The following is a 15223-nucleotide window of genomic DNA, read 5'->3' as shown; positions in this document are numbered from 1 at the left end:
TTCTGATTTTAATGTAGCACTTTCTACCATCTTCTTTTCAACATGCAGCCTTTCCTGCCTTAGATGTCATTACACTTAGTCAATGAGTAAACATAAATAAATCAGAGGCAACAGAGGCTGAGGACATCTAGCTTACACCTCCCTCTCGAACACTTATGAAACTTGCCAGCCGACTAATGAAGCACCACACAGAGAAAACAATTCATGCCCAGCCTAAAGCAGCAAGCAGATGGATGCAGTTTAACCTTCCACACCAAGCATCCTGCCACTCCAACCAGCTGTGTGCTCATGAGAACCGCAGGAGCCTTTGCTAACTCTCCTAGCCCTGCTGGACCAGCGGCAGGATGTGTCCTCTTCATGGAGCCAACCTCACTTCTGGGCACACCTGAACCTCCCTTGCTGGATAAGATTTCTAGCAGGATCTCATGGAAGTAGCCCCGAGTATCAGCTCTTTCCCTTGGGTGTTTCCCGGGCTGTGCCGTTTCCCATCCCAGCTTCGCCGCCCTCCTGTGCCCATCCCCGCGGGGGAGCAGCGCTGCTCCCCGGGGCTGCCCGGCTCAGGCTGCCGGCGCTGCCGGCGCTTACCTTGGGACACGTTCGCTGCCGGGCTCGCTGCCACCACTGCCCTGCTGGCCTGCCAGAGATCCATCCTTTCAGGGACCTTCCTCGCCTGCTCCTCTAATGGGAAGCGCAGCAGCTGTTACTGCTAATACCCACCACCCACGGCAGCTCTCTGCCAGTGCCCAAATCCTGCTTTAATCATATTCTTCACATCCTACTCCTTTTTTTCTTCTCTTTTTTTTTTCTCTCTCTCTTTTTTTCCCCCGTCTGTGTGTGTGTGTGTTAAATCTCCAAGTTTCTTCAATGAAAACAAAGGCAACTAGTGTTGCATGAAGGGGCAGACCCACAGCAAATCCTGGGGTTTGTGTGGGACACCTCTTTTGCAGAGGTGCAGGATGATGAGACTTTTTCTTCCCTGTTACCCTCCCCACACACACACCCCCTCTTTCATGCTGAAGCAAAGCAAAGCCAAGCCACATCAGCTCCCTCCATGTTACCCCAGCAGTGTGCCCCATCTCTCATGCTTACATGGGATTAATTTTGGCAGTAAATGCAGAATTTTGCTATAAAGGCTGGGAAGGTTCATCCCATGTGCCAGCCTTGCCAGAAGGAGCCATCAACACCTCACAAATCCCCCGAAGCTGGCACAGGGGACCAAACATCTGATAAGTGTGACTGTCCCCTAGCACATGAGCTGTATTCATGTCCAGGCTGTCAGCCCTGCTCCTTGCCCGACTTGCTGCAGCTGTGCTGGCAGTCGGTGGCCGAGCTGATCCTGTCTCTCATCACTGCAGACTACTCTGGTGATTAGGGCTCTCTGATGACCCTGGCCATTGTCACCAGGGTCACCCTGTTACCTGCCAGTGGTGCCATAATCTGTAATCCTGCTTGGGATCTGACCATTGTGTGAGTCTGTCCAGAGGGGGCATCCTGGTGACCTCTGCCTAGGGCGCCCCCCAAAAACCGGGGGCAAGCTTGCCGATGCTTCACTTATTAGCACTGTTCCAATCAGCCTGCCCTGCTCTACAGCCTGTCTTTTGGAAGAGACGCAAGATGCTGGGCTGGCACTGAGGTTCTGCTGCTGACAGCCCAGCTCTCAGCTGTTTAACTCGTTGGAAGGTATGGCAACTGGTCGTACTGAGCTCTCATCAGCCTGCTCTCCTCTGCCTTTGAAAGATACCTTAAAATCACTGAATTTCAAGATATAATGTAAGTCTTGTAGTTTTCTTTCCTTTTCTCAGTGGAAGCAGAGCGTAGTTCACAGGAAGGCAGGACAACTTTGCATTCTTGGTTATGTTCCAGCTTGTAATTGCCTATCCTTCATACACAAAAGAGATTACCTTTATGCTGTATTGATGACTAATCCTTTCCTGAAACCAGCCAGTCTTTTATGATTTTTCCTTCCTAACCTATTCCTAAAATCAGTGAGAGCCATTTCTCCACTGACTCCCACCTGGAAAAGAGGGGAAAGCAGCCAAGTGCACACCCTGAAACAGCAGTGTTTGGTGTTCCCTGGAGCACCATGCAAAGCTGTGGGGAGAAGAGGCTCAAACAGATCAACTCGTGTGTAACAGCAGAGGATGTAGGGCAGCACTGAAATATCCATGCTCCCTTCCAAGGCTGCAGCAGCCTCAGGGCATGCTGCTGTTCACAGGTTCAGCAGCACCAGTCAGATGGCACTGCCTGGACAGTGTTAATTGCTGGGCTGATCTGAAATACAGCTTTACACAGAATTCATCCTCACTGCCGGTCTCAAACACAGAAACTCTGTGACTTCAAAGTTGCATTCAAAGCAAATGTCACAACCATCTCCTCCTCAGAGATGGAAAAAGCCTGTCACAGTCATTACCGTGACACAAGCACCTACCAGCAGCTTCCAACTGCTCATTCAAATGCCAAGTGACAGGCAGATGTTTCCAATAAGAAATACAGCCCTCTCGGAGCCTTTGGTTGCATCACCCACCAGGACAGCATTGCCTCAGCCTTCTCTGGCCAGGGCTGTGACCTGCTGGAGTCACTTGAGCTCAGCCGAGCTCAGCTCTGACCATGGGCCCCAGACAGACCACGTGGCACAGCTGGAACTGGAGAGAGCTTTGCTTTTTCTTGTCATAAACGTTTTCGTTAGTAGGAAGCTGTCAGGAGAAGGGGACATAAGACAATTTACACCCCGCCTATTGTTTTCCCAGCAGCATTTGTGTAGCGGATTTCTGGAAGAAAAAAATCTACAAACGGCAGTTGGGAATTTGAAATAGCACTGGGGACAACTGTGCATGCTCTGTAATGACTCAATAATTAAGATAGAGTATAAACCATGTAAGTTGAAATGTCACTGATAAGTGCACAGAAGGATTCCAAACCCCATAACATTGCAGGTTCTCTGGTGCAGAAACTCCATCCTTCCTGCAGATTGCTTGTACATCTCCACATCACCAGGGCACAACAGGCACAGGGGAAAGCGGCCTGTGGAGCAGGTGCAGTGGAGGTCAGTATGTAAAATGGGCATGGATGTAAGAAACTCAGAGCTGACACTCCAGAGCAAGCTGGTTGCTTCATTGACAGGTGGGGAAATACTTTGCTGGTGCAAGATAAGGGTTTTAATGAGTTAGAATTCCGTTCTGGTCAGCTGGAGCCACCTGAGTCCTGTGAACAAAGTTTGAGGGGGCTTAGGGAAGAGTGGGCAGGTTGATCAAGTAGACAGAAGGTGGAAACAGCTGAGTTCAGATCACAAGGAACTGATCATTAAGCCAGCAAAGCTGGCAGCACCACCTTATTTAAGAATATTTTAGGTCATCTTTAAAACTAAGAGCAGTGTCCAGCTGTGAGATGAGTGGTTAAAAAGCCATTGTAGTCCCACAAGGAAAATGGAGAATGATCTCTACAAACTGGCATCTCAGGGTTGAGCTATACATGTGGTGTCTCTGTGTTTGAAGAGATCAGGATGTTTTTCTGATACTAGTTAGGCAGAGGGTTGGCAAAAGTCCTGGCAGGTTCTTCCCCTTTTATTCAGTTGACTATTCTTGTTGTTCTCCTGTCACGTACTGAAGTCCAACAATGTCTAAAATGTCACTGCTGGCAATGAACTGGCATGTATACATGCATGCAACATGCATTGTGAGCCTCTTTCCATTACAAATTCAAACCAAAATAACCTTTTATTTGGTAACTCCTGCAACCTGGGCAGCTGTTCTACTCTAGAGGATGGTTGAGGGAAGAGAGAGAGAGAGAGACAGAGAGAGAGACAGAGAGGTCGAGCAACAAATAGCTTAATGATTGCTTTAATAAGACTGAGTAAGATGAGGAATACAGACAGCAGGTAAAATAAAGATGCCCTCAGATGCTGGGCTCCTCGCATGCACATGGCATCAGTCAGAGCCCATATGGATTTTCCCACAGTGCACTGCACAGAGCAGAAGCAAACCATCCATGGAGAGCTGCTCTCCCTTTTCACCACTTGAGCTATTTTATAACTTCCATACAGAAAACTAACCCTCTATTCCAAAGGATTATCTTTTGTTGCTGCTCTGTCAGATAAAGGCAAGGCCAGGCATGTGGTGTGATCATGGCACCGAGTGGGAGCTGCCCGTGAGCTCCATTAGAGTGACCTGGTAGAGGGATCCTGTGGCCGAGGGTGAATACAGCAGCCCAGGAAACACCCCCTCCCATTTGATTTCAGGCCTTGGAGAACATTTTGGCACACGAATCTGAGAGTTTGAAACTGCTGAGTCCACAGCTTGCTTGTTTTCAAAACCAACACAGGGCTGGAGCTGGCCACGGGTGTGAGTTGGGATATTAAAGATCAGGAATTGCTCTGGTACCATCAGTCACACATTGCAAGGCTGTCACTTTGCAAACACTTCCATGCTTTCTTATCTCCCAGGAACAACACAGCTGTGGGGCACAGCTGGTTTTCAGAGCTGTGAAAAAGCCTGAGGAACTACCAAGCCATACCCAGAATGGCTCTCAGTAGCTGTTTTGTCATCATAACAAAAAAGATAGAAAGAACTCAAATGAATGATGCTCAGAGTGCATTAGATTCCCTTTGAACTAGGAACCAGGTGAAACAAATTGCTAAAGTCAGTGGTCATCAGGGTATACACCTTTAAAACAAAACCTTCCGAGCATGCTCTGCTCCCTTTATATAGGGGCAACTCGAGGGCACTGCAGGCTTTAGTAGTGACCTGGCTTTGGCTGCTCTAACACACGGTGAGTATTTGCCTCCTTCTTCCAGGCTTTCCCTAGTTTCCATGAGGGATGCTGTGCTGCTGCTCCCAGCCAGGCTTTTGTTTAAGGAAATGTGTCTGTTTGACTTTTCAAGTGCAAGAAACTTGTGCTGGATGTGGAGATGTAGCAAATTTACAGTTACTGCTTTTCATAAGTCTGTCTGTGAACTGAATGTGTAGCTGAGGGTGGGATAGTGGTTGACTTGCCATGGTTTCATGGTGTGATCTCATTGCATAAAAGTATGGATTATCAACATAAGTGCAGCTTTAATCTTTGAATTTCAGTAATTTTTGTCAGTTTTGGATTACTTAATCTTGGGTACATTCTTCTAAGAAAAGTGGTGGACAAATGCTTGCAGGTTGTTCAAGGCATTAATGTTTCCTGGTCAGTTCTGATCTCAATAAGCTTTATTATCCTCAAGTGAAACTGTTTTATACACAGCTATTGAGGCAAGAGCATCAGGATATGGTAAATGATGGCATATGATGAATTTGTAAAATAAACTGGAAGTCAGTGAGTGTGGGAAGTAAATGCTTCATTTCTTTTCTTTTGCTACTTTTGAAATTTAAATATGAATTACAACAGATCTTCAATGCAAATCTTCCTGTCTATCTCACATAGTAATAGTGACTTCATGACCTAGAATACATTAAAAAAACCCCTTGGCATGCCAACTACGTACTATTTATATTTATATGGAGTTTAGTATGTGGTTACACCACCAAAAGTAGATTATAGATGAAATATGTTCTATAACTACACTCGTAGAAACTGAACCACAGTTAAAAAGTTAACAATGCAAACTCTTGACATTAAATCCAAGTCTGCACAATGTGTTGAGTAGGTGTGTGGAGAGGGGGAAAAAAATGTACCCCTATTAAAATAAAACCAAACAGCAAAATCCAGACAGTCTCCAGGACTGAAAGCAGTCAGTTACCTGCCAGCTAAATATAGATGACAAGGCAAATGAAAAATAGTATGCCCAACTTGGAGGTATCTTCATTTTTTAAAAAAAGTCACTTACTGAAGAGCAAGTTGGTGATTTGTCTTATATCCTGGACCTTTTTCAACCCTTGTCAGAAAATGATAAATTATTGAAGTATATTGTACAGTAGCAACTCTATTTGTGTGTTCTGTCATGGCTTCTGAAGTGCTTAATGTGGAAAGGTTAACTACTGACTGCAAAATAATTTAGAATTATTTCTGCATCTTAAAAAACAGATTAAAGATTTGCAGTTCAAATTCTCTCCCTTTGGTTACTGGCATGTTACTATTCCCTGCATGCATCAGAGCTATTGGTATTTGGGAAGAATACGATAATGTTATATTCACACAGTTGTTTTCTGTTAATCTGTCCAAAACTGGAAGTACTTTTGTTCCTGGAGGCATTACAAACTGTTCAAAGAATAAAGCCAGGCTTCAGAAAGCTCATGTAAAAAAACTGGCTCAGTAACCTTACCATGAGGTACCCTAACTTGTAACTTTGACATGAAGAACAAGAAAACATTCTGAGTGTGTGATGTTAAGTGCAAGAACACTCCTGCACTTAACAGTGAAGGAGTATCTGAATTTTCAGAGTTGGTTTGGGTTTTTCTTGGCTGACTGCATGTAAAAGGAGGAAGTACACTTTATAAACTGGAATAAGTATCCATGCAAAATTGAGCTGGATTTACTCGCTGTGCTTTGATTATCTGGGAGCATTGTTGCAAAATACACACAAATAAGTTCCCTCTCTGCTGTCAGCTCAGAGGTTCCCTCTCCCTAATACATACCCCATTTATACTTTACTGCCCTTATTCTCATTTCTGGTTAGACACAGAGGATAGAGATTGTACCAGGTTGTGGGGGGAGTGGATGGAAGAAAGAAGGAACTGGCTGGAGAGGACACATGTGGCATGTTTACAAAAACTTTCAGATTCCTAGTGTGTTTTCAGGAGTAGATTTAGGTATTAGTAAAAATTGCTTTCTACTGAAGAAGTCCATTGTGTTTGGTAGAGAAGCACAAGAAAAAGGTCACTCCAAGCAGAGGAAGGGTGGGGGGTACACAGGCAGGAGGTGAAGTAGCTACTAGGCTGTAGTGACATACCAACTGAGAGCTCTTCACCTCTGACTGACTTCCTCAGCTGGCACAGAGCTTTCTTTTCACCCTTAAGGCTTTTCTTCCATTTGATTCAATTCTTTCCCCACCCCTAACTGTTGAAGTGTCACTGTTATATCCCTTGATTCAATCCACAATTCAAGATTTTTTGGACAGATGAACTTTTTAGCCGATGACTCTTACTAGACTGGCATTTAAAGCTGACCCTGTGTTTTCCAAAAGGGACAGGTCATTGTCACCAAATGATTAGCATTTTCCTTCCCACCATCCATTAAACTATTGTTTTGCCATCAATACAGGGCTTTGATTTGCAATTACCCCATGCCTGCTTACCTTCCCATCAGTATTTTAGTAACTGTTAGCATAATTAAATGAGCTGTTGCTTCAAATTAGTCTTGCAGCACTATTACATACTTCTTTTATTTTTTTTCTGTACAATGGAACAAAGCAATGCTTTGGAACAAAAGCATTCAGGCAGTTTACACTTGCGTTTACATTTATTAAAAAAAATACTTAAACACTTGTGTATTTCACCTGTGGATTTTGAACTACAAATCAAAGAGGGCTCATCACTTCAAAGAGGTTCCCAAGTACAAAAAAACAGCCTCCTGGCATCTTCACATCCTCCTCTTCTGGGTGCTTATGTACAACACTGTGAAAAAGAGAAAGTGGCACACAGAAGAAGGCCCTGGTAAATAACATGCAGAAGTCTTTTTATTTAAAACATCTTATTTCCATGCCTTGTAAATTGATACTGTAATAAATCCCATTCAGTAAAAACAAACCCAGACAACTTTTAAATCCAGGTTTCAAAAAAATGCCATTAGCTCTAAATGTTATGTATTACTTTGGTTCAGTATTTATTTTATTCACAGCCCAACTATGCCCCAGCAGATATAGGCTGAACAGAGCAGGAACAAAGACAGTGCCCTGCAGTATTCCTGAGGGGAGTATGAGAGAGTTCCTCAGCAGCAGAATTACAGGTGTCAGACTAATGCTGTGATCTTTCAATAAAAGCTGGAAATCCCAAGCACTTAAGGCAAAGCTAATGATTAGTTATGAAGGAACAGACATCTTCCTCCTGCTTGGCTGATGGCATCCCCAGAACAGATTCAGTCACAATATAAAATGATATTGTGCTCCTAAACCTGCCACATGTCTACAGTTCTCTGTTCAGCCTGTTCTTGAGCCTTCTGCCTCCCATCCATTTGTTTTAACTTTCATAACAGATTATTTCCTTAATTGGTTCTCCAGCTGTAATGTCGCTCCATTCCTTAGTGTAACAGTCCAAATGCCTTGCAAAAAGCAAGGGTTGGCCTCGTTTCAAGGATTATTTCTCCACTCAAAATGTTCTTTTACACTGGTGCCACATTCTCTTTGACTCTTCTAACATGGGATTCAGTCCTTGTATCTTTTTATTCCATCTCTCCTTGCTAAGCTCCATTTTCTTCCCAAGCAACTTGGTCAAACTCTGTTTTATTTGCCTCCTCTATAAGTCTCTTCACATCTGACTTGTGAACCTTTTCTATTTTTAGATACTCTTCTCCCTGGCATGTCCTGCTATTACAGCCTGATACCAGAGAGTCATTTCAGGAGCCTGGGATTGTCCTTGAAGTGCACTAAAATCCACCTACTGCACTTGGATATTCAAAGGCTTGATATTAAAGCATGAGTGGTTCTTTTGACTGGTGGTAAAATCTTTACTCAAAAGATGAAAATAGCCTCCAGGACTAAGGATAAGCATTCACTCAGTCCTGGAAAACTGCTTCACCAGAAAATATTTGTCTCACTGTAATACAGACTGTATGCACTGTAGCATAAATTTATGCAGTAGCTTGCCTAAAAAACACAAACTCTTATGGTGCAGAGGTCACCTAAGCAAGAGTAAGTGCAAAAGAGTAAGCCTGTCAAACAGTAGAAAATAAGCTCCAAGAAGGCTAGACAAGAGCATCCTTTTCTACATGAACTTCAAGTTCAGAGGAAAAAAGGACCACAGGAATATAGAAAATCACAGACCCTGGAAAGTGAAACTGTAAAAAGCAAATATTGTAAAGATTTCTGAGAAAGAATATTAGTTTTAGGCTTACAGGCAGCTTACTTACACCTCAGCCACCTCTGAAATTCAGAATATCAAAACACAATTTTCTAATGTGCAGTAACAGAAGGAGTAGGAATTACCATTATTTCCTCGGATAAATGCATCCCCGTACTTGTTCTTTAACTGTCCATTTACATATTCCTCAGTCTGCTCCAGAGCTATGTTCATATATCCATCCAGGCAAGCCAGGACACCTGAAAACAGTGGCAGTTTAAAAGAGAATCAGCTTGATTTTATTTAAAAATTAACAAAAATGCATTGTGTTTGAATAGTACAGGAAAAAACCCCACCCTGTACCTTATAAAAAACTAAAAGCCTAAGCATGGGCAAATCTTCAAAAAATTCAGCTGGGAGAAGGGAATGTCGGGCACTCTTGTGGCAATATTATCAGTTGGAGTAAGAGTTGTGGGAGTAAAAAAAAGGAGTTAAGGCATTATTTCAAAAGATGGATAATTTTCACTTTGAAAGTTTAAGCTGTCCCTTCTCACTTGTGTTTTAAGCATACACCAAAAAGCCACCTGTGACATTAAGTGTAACTGGATAATTTAAGGACAAAGCTATGTAAGCTGTGTCCTTCACAAAATTTGTGAAGGCTATAACTGAAAAACAACCCTTTTAATACAGGATAGGATACACATATTTGTCTTCATGCTTATAGAGCAAGAAGAACACTGGCTGCAAATCTTTGATGTCAACAAAATTCTACATGTTTTTTGAAAAAGGCCACTGAAATCTTCCCACAAAAATAAAATTACACTGTTTTCACAATGCAATTAAAGAAAAAAATGTCATTTATAATAGCAGATGATTTTTTGGATCAGGAAAATACACATTTCAGTAGCATATAGGTGTAATACAGCTTTCTACAAGTGGCTTTATCTTGCTCTTGCATGTATGCTTTCCTGACTTTATCCTTGCACATACAATACTACTCAAATAATATTTTCTTCTGTTTGAAAAATACTCAGTGATTTACCTAGGAGTAAAACTTGACATATAGTATATTGGCTGTACTTAGGAAGAGGGAGAAAACTCAGGACACATTCTCATTTTTCAGAAGTGTTACTGCAGGATCTTCTAGTTAATAATAGGAATTCAACTTCTTCTGCCAACTTGTCATGGCTTAAAGATTATTATTTTCCTTTCCGTTTTTCTCTCCTCAGTTTCCACAGACATAGAAAAAACTGCTCACAAAGTGCCACTAAATGCACCAAAAAGACCCAAGCCAAAGTCAGGATTCTTTTCCACCCTAGTAATCCCAAGGGAGCCACACAACAGAAACCAAAAGTATGTTTTTTCGAAAATTAAAATGAAACCATGTGGATTGACCTGAGGTACAACTCAGTAGGCCATAAATACAGTCTTTTCAAACTCTTTTGTTCACAGAGTACATTCACGCTTGTTTCATTCTCTTCCTCCTTTACTTTGTGTTTATTCTTACACCACTAATGGCATCAAATATTATCACTGCCCACCCTGGTTAGCAATTTATCTGTTTTATCTGTAGGTAGAGTCTGATGTACATATCCGTATTTACACACAGAGATCATACATTAATGTATCCCTGATCGCTTCCCAGGGCTTGGATATTTGCAGCACCTGGCAATGGTTCAAGACATTTCAGTTACACATCACCACTTGCACGAGGCCATGTTGGTGCATATGGGGCCTCCGAGGGTGGAAGCAACAAAAAAAACCGACAACACAGCCTGGGGCAGAATCTGGACAGATCTGCAACCACAGCCCGAGATGCTGTTTTGTAAATGTTTGGCTTTTTCAACTGGTGGTCACATTTCTGCAGAAAACAAAGTGCATATTTTTCAAATGTTAACACTACACGGATTTTCTGTCACAAGATCAAAGGAAATAAGGAAGGGAGGGAAAAATATAGTGATAAATGAAAGTGTTCAAGGAACTCTTGTTCAATTAATGTGGTGTCCGATTGTAGGCACATTAAACTAGCTTTGCTGAGGGGAAGGTTGAGTAGTTCACCTACAGCATTTACAAATGGATCTTACTAAGGGAAAGGCAGCAATGGTCTCAAAGAAAATCTGGTTTGGCCCTGCCTTGTGTGTACCCTCAGATAAATGATGACTTGCTTTAATTGACTTTACTGAAATCTCTCTACATTCTCCTGCACTAAAGAATTTACAGAGAAGCAGTGAACTTTTAAAGCCCCCAACCCCACCTGAAGTGCTCAGACAATGTGGTTCTCAAAGAAATGAGAGACTGCAAATTTTGTCAACTGAGTGACACTGAAGAGAAACAGGAAGGAGTAAGAAGCCACTGCTTACTCTGACAGTGAACAATAACAACTTAAAACTGTCATAGCACAAAGATTCCTTGTCACAGCACAAACAAGTGTCCTCTCACAACTGCCAAGCTAAACTACTTGAACTAAACCTCTCTGAAGAAGGGATCTGTTGCAGACCCATAATGTTTAAGTCATTACAGAATAAAATTTCTTAATTGAGCACAACAGAACAGACATGATTAATTTTGACTGAGTTTAGATACTACTAAAAAAATTGGTCAGGTTGATACTGTTACCTAAATGGGAGCAGGACCAGGACATTTCACTGCACAGAGAAGTTTAATTTACAGGTTTAAAAAAAAAATCTATAATCCTATATACATGAAGATATACTGACAGACTGAAGAAATCAGGAATTAAACTGATGGGCTGTGTTAAAATGAAGTTGGCAAAAGCTACACTAAACTTTTTCCTGTATCTCCGTGAGTCTTGATCCAACACAGGTCTAGGCAGTTGTTTAACATAAAAGAATGTCAAGAACACTTTCATCCCTTATGTAAGAATTCTATTATTATTATTATTCTATGACAGCATAGTTTACTCTGAAGCTTTCCTGGATCAAGATCTATATTACATCCAAATACAGAACAAAAAGGTGAAGAAAAGTCTAGTTCCAACAAGGAGTGTTTCTGGCTCTGTCAGGAGTTGTAATTCCAGACAATCTTTCCAAGTATCAGTTTAGAAACTCAGAATCATCCAGTTTAATCACTTGTGACCAAGGACAGTAATGATTTACATCAGTAATTTTAATCTCTAGATCTACTGTTGTTATTCCCCTTTCTATCACCTTCTCCAGAACTGATTTTCTATTTTTACTGTCACTATTCTCAGATCTCTATTCTCATACTCCATGATTCTGGATCACACTCTTTTTCTTTTCAAAATCAATGCATCTATTCCAGCCTCCTCAATGAATTACTTTACTCACTGTGAGAGACAGATGGAGAACTTACCTCGATAATCAACTCCAGAATTTAATTTTACAACAACTGGCCTTCCAATGATTTGTTTTAGGAAGTCACTGGGGGTTTGCTTCCGTAGACTCATCTTGATTTTCTCTGGTAAGCTGAGAAGTGAAGAACAAACATTAGGAAAAGAGACGTGCTCCCACATTGTTTTAAATACTCTGTACAGACAGCCAGACCCCTGACTTGTAATACTTTCAGTAGGAGAAAATACTGAAGGAGATGAAAGCAAAACTTTAAGGGTTGAGGTGGGGGGACCTCCTATAGCCATTGCATTAAACTTTCCCTTTGGCATTTTTATTACTTCTGAAAGTATCACTAAGAATCCGTGTTTGCCACACTGTGCATCGTTTAAATTTCCACAGTGCCAAAGGCCCCATCATCCCTAAAACCTCTTGCTAAAATGGTTTCAGAGGGCTAAGCCATAAATAGGTGTTTATAAATAATGCCTTTAGGGGCGGAGGGAGAAGTCCATTCATGCTCTATACACGGAAGTCTGTGCGGGAACAAGAGTAGTTTTAATCTCAGCTCACAAATAGACGAAAAGTGTAAATTTAAAACCATTCCTTGAGATAATAAAACAGACTAAGTTAAGGCTTGTGATTAAATTACAGAGGAAAGATGCTGTGATTTAAAAACGCAGCAGGCGCACCCAGTTTGGTGCAAGACCCCCTCTCAGTCAGTGTTCGCCTGACTTCTGCTCTAACATCGCTTTGTTCTGTTTTAAGCCAAAGGCAGAACACATCCACACGGTGCCGACTTCATTTCGCAGCTTCCTGGGGCACATTGCAATGGGCAATTCCAGCCGTGAATCCAGGGATCCTCTCTGTTTCCCTCTCAACACCCACAGCCACCAGCGATGCTGGCGCCCCAGGGCTGCGTCCCTTTCCCGGACCACACACGCGTTTGGAGCCGCTCCCCGCGTGTGGAACCCTCGCGTTCCAGCCCGGCCCCAGCGCCCTGGGGGAGGTCCCGGCCGGAGAGCGCAGCTCCATGCCAAACCACCACGGGGAGCACACGCAGGGCTCCAGGCCGGCTCCACACTCACCGCCCGCCGCAGCTCCCGGCGCTTCCCGCGCCCCTTCCCGGCGCTCCCCGCCCGCGGCCGCGGCCCCGCCCCGCTACGGCGGCCGGGCGGGACAGTCCGCGCAGGGCCCGGAACGCGGGGCGGGCCCGGCGCTGAGGGCGCGCCCCTGTGCCCGGGGGCCATGGCGAGTCTCGCCCGGCCCCTGAGGCCTCGCGGGGAATGGGCCAAGGCCTTTCACGGAGATGCGGGCGTTTTATATGTCATGTCTTGCTTAGGATTCCACACAAAGTAACACCCCATCTGGGAGAAATCTTCCAGGAAAAAGATGTATTGAGGAAAAAAACCGCACAGGATCAGTTAAGTTTTGGGAAGGGCCTCAGAGACCATCGAGCCTGTTACCCAGCACCACCCTGCCAGCCGGACTATGGTACTCAGGGCCACATCCAGTCTTTCCTTAAACAGCTCCAGGGATCGTGACTCCACCACCTCCCTGAGCGGCCCATTCCAATGTCCAATCACCCTTTCTGTGAAGGAATTCCTCCTCATGTCCAATACAGTCCAGTATATTATTGTATTCTACTCTAATGAGACCCTGTTAATTCCCAAATGATCTTTTCCTTATTGGAGACACAGTGAGCACCTCACAGGCACCCTGTCCAGGACCAGACAGGAAAGTGCTGAAGGTCATTTCACAGAGGAATCAGTGAACGTAGAAACATAAGAGATTTTTTAAAAAGTCACCTGGGAATAACTTGGCACAAGAAACTGAACACACCTTCTACTCTTCTACTTCTCCCCATCATCGCACTTGTTTTTCCTCCTTTCCCTCATCTATCTCCTGATGTCTAAAAAATACCTTTTTTTTTTTTTTTTTTTTTTTTTTTTTTTAGGATTTAGTACTTTGACAAGAGTTAATCATCTGTGAAAGCTTCTGGACTGCTTTGTTTTGTTGGAATTTTTTTATCTGTCCATTATTGATTTAGTATCTTGCCAAACCTCTCAATTCTCATGATACAAAGAAAATGTACCATGGCTTTTCAGAACACAGATTTGTATTCTCGCTTCTTTCTAGAGTTGTTTATCTTCTCTTTTTGAACTCGTGTCCAGTAACAATTTTTTTCTCCAATGCTTAAACTAAAAGGCTTTTAAGAGGCAAGAGCTGCAAGCCTGACCTTTTTCACCTGCCTGTCCCAGAGTTCAAGCACAGGCAGGGACAGGGAAGTTTGGCCACACTGTGCTTGTGTTTCCAGGCAACCATCATGTTAATCAGGAGCATCCAACTGTGCTTGATTATATCTAGTATTTGAAGCAGAAAAGGAACATAAAATAGTTACTCCAGGGAGCAGACTTGCAAAGTTTTATTTGGCTGCCTGGCTTCAGTGAGTAATGCTTTGATACGAGAATATTCCTGTTTTCATTGTTATCAATCTCCAGTATAAAGATTGGGCAAATAAAACTTTCATGTCTGGGCTGGTAAATTTGCATGGCAATTTTGCAAATCCGACTGGGGACACTTTGTTTTGTGAGCCTTCCTCTTTGGTTTATTTCTGACGAGTTTTCCGTCAGAGCTTTTTTTTTTTTTTTTTTGAGCCATCAGAAACTGAAACTGATGAGCTGTTTTTCCTTTTTGCCTTCGGCTCAATAGGCTGCTTTCTAGCTAGCTGAGGTTTATACTTAATTACAGTTTCTACATGTGTGGATACTTAGATTGTCTAGTGTCAGTCAACAAAATCCTTGTACTTTTCTGCTTCACAGCCTGTGAACCTCACAAACACAGCGGATTTGAATCATGAGCATTCAGATTGGCAAGTTCTGTATCCTTAGCTCCCTTCTTCCATAGTTTGAGACCAAGTCATGAACCCAAATCTTGGGTAATTTTCCCTGGTTTGCCAGAGGTCTCAAAGCACTCTCGTGTGCTGTTCCTAGAGGTAAATTAGCC

The 15223-nt window shown here is 42.9% G+C and overlaps 1 protein-coding gene across 1 annotated transcript; it reads right to left on the bottom strand.

Annotated features, from left to right (window-relative positions):
* Window positions 1-7273: 7273 nt before the first annotated feature.
* LSM6 (LSM6 homolog, U6 small nuclear RNA and mRNA degradation associated) lies at window positions 7274-13372 on the bottom strand. Its single transcript, XM_014880605.2, has 4 exons — window positions 13306-13372; window positions 12246-12358; window positions 9059-9172; window positions 7274-7532 (listed from the first exon to the last, which is right to left on the bottom strand). Exons 2-4 carry the CDS (start codon window positions 12337-12339, stop codon window positions 7498-7500), a joined length of 243 nt encoding a protein of 80 aa, XP_014736091.1. The 5' UTR covers window positions 12340-12358; window positions 13306-13372; the 3' UTR covers window positions 7274-7497.
* Window positions 13373-15223: the final 1851 nt, after the last annotated feature.

This window comes from Sturnus vulgaris, chromosome 4, assembly GCF_052056855.1.
Source record: "Sturnus vulgaris isolate bStuVul1 chromosome 4, bStuVul1.hap1, whole genome shotgun sequence".
Taxonomy (NCBI): Eukaryota; Metazoa; Chordata; class Aves; order Passeriformes; family Sturnidae; genus Sturnus; species Sturnus vulgaris.
Note: the sequence above shows the minus strand (reverse complement) of the source record. Positions and strands in the feature narration are given on the sequence as shown.